Here is a 4,421-nt window from a genome sequence, read left to right as displayed (position 1 = left end):
AGAAAGAAAAGAAATAACAACTTTTTCAATCATTTCAAACGAGAGAATCTTTTAAAGAATTTTTTTTTCTAAGAAGTGTAACTTTTTTATTGGAAAATTTCCACTACCAGGGAGGGTGGAGGGATTTTTCTTATCAAAAAATAATTTTTATTAGGGCAATCATTCACCTACAACACATTTCCATCCCATGAGCTGCTATAACAAGGGCTTTCTCTATCTTCATCTTCCTTACACTTACCACCATTTAGAGGTCTCTCTCATTTTTCTTTCATTTTTCATTCCATTTTTTCATGCTAGACAACAAGTGAAAATTTTTCATTTAAAAAAGTTATCGTATCAAAACTTTTCATAAGCAAATTTTTTATTCTTGTGAGAATTTTTCTTGTTTCCAAGGGTGCTGCTACACCTTATCACCCTTCCTCATTGCTTGGCCACACGGTTGACAGGTCCCTCCTCCCTCTAAAGCTTCAAACATAAATGCAACATAAGGCTTAGATAAACATATCTATCATGAGGTGGCCCACAGCTCCAGAGCTGGAAATGGAAGGATTGAATAACCATAGTGACAAAAGTTAAAGACGGCAAAATGTCATTTTTCAAAAACTTTAACGAGAATTTAAACTTTTTCATAAATCTTGCATTTTTTGGCAAAATCATGGCAATAAAAAATAAATTAAAAAATATAAAAATAATTCTTATAAGAAAATATTAATAAAAATTATTTAAAAATAAAAACACATGTTTTTTCATGATAAATAGCCGTTTAAAACATAAATATCGTGTTTAAATCATGGTATTTATGTTTTTCATAAATCTCACGAGAAATTACGGTTTTAAACTTTCAGGCAATTTTTTACGACATTGTCGCAAAATTTTCATAAATTTCACCATATTTGTCACTATGTGCATAACTGCGTACAGTTGAATTTTGAAAATTTAGTCTAATGGATTCAAATTGGTCAGCCCAAACTGATGGCTCCAGCCATGGTAACCAATTTATAGCGCAAGAAATCGATGCCAAAATGGATTGACCGGGTTCATATGTTGATAAATGCACCTACCTGCATCTCTTATGACCATTAATGAGGCCACATGCTTCACCTTACTCGAACCCTTATCCTCACCAACTTGGCTTAGTTACAAACTTCAAATGACTTGTCCTCACAATAACCACATATATTTCTATCCATTAAAAAAAATAATAATAACCACACACACACACACACACACACACACATATATATATATATACTTCTGAACTAGGGTTTTCCCTCAATAAATGTCATAAAAATAAAAAAAGAAAAGTTACCATAAACCATTCATGCAGTTCAATCAGCTTGAAAATGTATAAGTAGATGAGATTATGCAATTAAGTCCGATAAACGAGCTGAAAGAGCCGAGCTTGAAGTGTTCAAGCTTGACTCATTATTGTAGAAAGCCAAACTGAGTTCGACCTCATAATGAAAAGCTTGTTTATAGAAAGAATACATTGGTTTAGAGTTGGAAGAAATAGGATTACAAAAAAATTACATGTAAAAAATATATATAATATATTCAAAATATATATTTTAATACCTAACGAGCTGAGCCAAGCAAAGGACCTATTGCTCATACTCAGCTTGCCGAGCCTATTTTAGTACAAGTTCAAATGAGCACTTTATGAGCCAAACATATAAGCTGAGCCACGAGAGAATTGACTTGTTTCCGAGTCCTAATTATGTTTATGGTTTATTACAGTGTGAAGCATGAATTGCATCGAAAGTTTATATATATATATATATATGTGCGTGTGAAAATGGGGATTGTGCTGCCCTATTTTCTCATTAGGTTACATTAGGACTCTTCAAAACTTAGGTGTGTTTATCATTGCTTATTAATTAAAAAATAATCTTTGTTTTGAATTGATTTGATGCAACAATGTGAATATTTTATCATCAAATTTTAGTACAATCTCAACCATTGATCTTTTTTTACCTGTTTAAAATACACATCTGAGCATAAAAAATGCTTAAGAAAAAACATGTTTTCTGTTAAATAAACAATGATAAACACATAATGGTTCGTATCTAGCATAAACTACCTAAAACTATGATTTTTGGAGCATCCTAACATGTTCTAACAAAAAAAGGGCATCACAATCTCTCTCTCTCTCTCTCTCTCTCTCTATATATATATATATATATATATATATATATATATATATATATATATATATATATATATATATATATATATATATATATATATATACAGGCCAAGGACTAGATCATCTTTCAAAGGGAAGCAAGTTTTTTCCAGCTCTCTCCACCATGATGTCTGTGATACTCTTTCTCCTTCTCTCTCTCCATGGCACCAAGGCCTTTGTACCTGCTGGTGACAAGCCTTATGACATCGCTGCAAATTGCAAAGCATCCCTAGAGTGCCCTTCCTATGATGTTGTAGCACACGATCGGGGCAAGGACTTCGAGATAAGGCAGTACAAGGCCTCTGTATGGGCCTCCACTCTGCCCATAAGCAGTGTCTCCTACACTGATGCAGCCTTTCAAGGATTCCGCACGTAAGTAAATAACTAGTCGACTCAGTTTCACATATATCAATACATCGCAATATTATAGTGATCTTATCGCAATCGTTGCAGTTCGGTTCTACTCGTCCCTATGTCATCCCCCTATCTTTATACCTCTTTTAAATCTTATGGTGCAACTTGTTTGGATCAAATCTGACCTTATAGATGGATTCAACATGATCGATTTAATGAGAATCAACCATTTGATCAATTTTTTTATGCGCAAGCTGAGGTTAGGCAGACCCCCACCAGTTACACTACATACCATTTTGGGTTTTGAAGTTGGAACATCCCAACACATGGTGACATGCACTAACAGCTCTTACCAAACAAGAGCCCCGTCAACACATGGATCGTTTGATGAAAAAAAGTTATTTTTTAAATGACAGAAATTTGTGCTCTATCAACCATTAATCTTAAAAAAAAATCCTGCACACAAGTTGGATTTTGGTGATTTATATGCCGATCTTCACTAACTGAATGATGTTCTAAGTATGAAGATGGGGATGAGTGGAACCGATTTGCAATCTTTGCCACTCATTATTTTGGTCATTTTGACATGGTTTTACTTTTTACTTAAAAGATATGCTAAGATACATTTTCTTAATATTCTCTTGAGAAAAAAAGGGCATGTTTGCTAATGCCATGTGATTATTGAATTTTCTCAAGATGTTGTGATTGTAAATCATAAGACAACAATTTCTCAAGGACAGTGAAACATATAAAAAGTACAAGTTGTGATTGTGATTCCCAACTGTGATCTGTTTTTGCCTCCAGTTATGTGAAAGTTGATCACAAGATCAGCCTTGTGACCAACAATCATATGTTTTACTTTCTCAGCTTTGATTGTTCATGGCCACCTATGACCAAAGCAAACATGCCCAAAATAAAAATTATCAATTTATCTGAGATATTTCATGCAGAGAAATTTCCCAAAAAATAGATTATTTATGACCATGTTCTGGGCTCCCATTGTGCAGTCTTTTTGCCTATATTGAAGGGAAGAACCAAGGTGACATTAAGGTTCCCATGACCGCACCCGTTCTCATTCAAGTCTCTCCAACCACCGGCAAGTCGGCCTCGTACGTGGTCAACTTCTACGTCCCCAGGAGGTACCAAACGAGCCCACCGAGCTCGGCAGAGGTCCGAATCATCCGGTGGCCCAGCGGTCACCGCTACGCTGCGGTCAGGCGGTTCGATGGGTTCCTCAATGACACCAACGTGGCCCTAGAGCTGAGTGCGCTGAGGAAGAGCCTCAAGGGCACCCCTTGGGACGCGCAGGCCGGCATCAAGAGCTACGCAGTTGCGGGCTACAACTCTCCCTTCGAGCAGACCAATAGGGTCAACGAGGTCATGCTCCTCTTTGACAGCTATGTGTAATAAAAAGTCATGATATTGACCAAGGGGGGCTCCACGTGGTTGGTTGGAGCTCTCAGTGCAAGTCTCCTTGTAGTAAGATGTTGCAGGTTCAAACCCTAGTGGTACGTTGAATAATAACTGGTGAGGGTCTGCCTAACCCCCGCTTGCCTGTCAAAAAAAATGATGTTGCCAACCTGCTTGAAGCTTTGCTCACTGCTTAATAAAAAGTCGAGACTGGCACCTTTGGGAAGGATTTTACTAGGGTACAATTGCATGCTATGTCACAAAGATACGTGGACACGAGGATGCACATTGCGATCTGGGTGTTGGTGTCTGTGTCCGCTCGTGTTACCTGGAAGTTATGTTGTCAGTATCGGCATTGGCCCTGGGCCACCGATTCAGCTATTGAGCCGATACCGATACTCAAGTAAATCATTCTGTACAAGTCGATAGGAACTGACACTGATAACATTGCCTGGAACCATAGTGACAAACT

The 4,421-nt window shown here is 37.0% G+C and overlaps 1 protein-coding gene across 1 annotated transcript; it reads left to right on the top strand.

The window, feature by feature from the left end:
• The first annotated feature begins 2,257 nt into the window (after positions 1-2,257).
• LOC149840391 (uncharacterized) lies at positions 2,258-4,173 on the top strand. The gene is made up of 2 exons (XM_090004420.1): positions 2,258-2,557; positions 3,547-4,173. The coding sequence occupies exons 1-2, from the start codon at positions 2,310-2,312 to the stop codon at positions 3,944-3,946; spliced, it is 648 nt and encodes a 215-aa protein (XP_089860546.1). The 5' UTR covers positions 2,258-2,309; the 3' UTR covers positions 3,947-4,173.
• The last annotated feature ends 248 nt before the right edge of the window (positions 4,174-4,421 follow it).

This window comes from Nuphar pumila, chromosome 4, assembly GCF_984573655.1.
Source record: "Nuphar pumila chromosome 4, dmNupPumi1.hap1.1, whole genome shotgun sequence".
Lineage (NCBI taxonomy): Eukaryota > Viridiplantae > Streptophyta > Magnoliopsida > Nymphaeales > Nymphaeaceae > Nuphar > Nuphar pumila.
This window is presented reverse-complemented; position numbering and strand designations above follow the sequence as displayed.

Excerpts from the sequence above, each read along its gene's own strand:
- LOC149840391 (XM_090004420.1), top strand. The coding sequence starts at position 2,310 with ATGATGTCTGTGATACTCTTTCTCCTTCTCTCTCTCCATGGCACCAAG. Across the intron at positions 2,558-3,546 it reads GCCTTTCAAGGATTCCGCAC|TCTTTTTGCCTATATTGAAG; the intron begins GTAAGTAAATAA and ends CCCATTGTGCAG.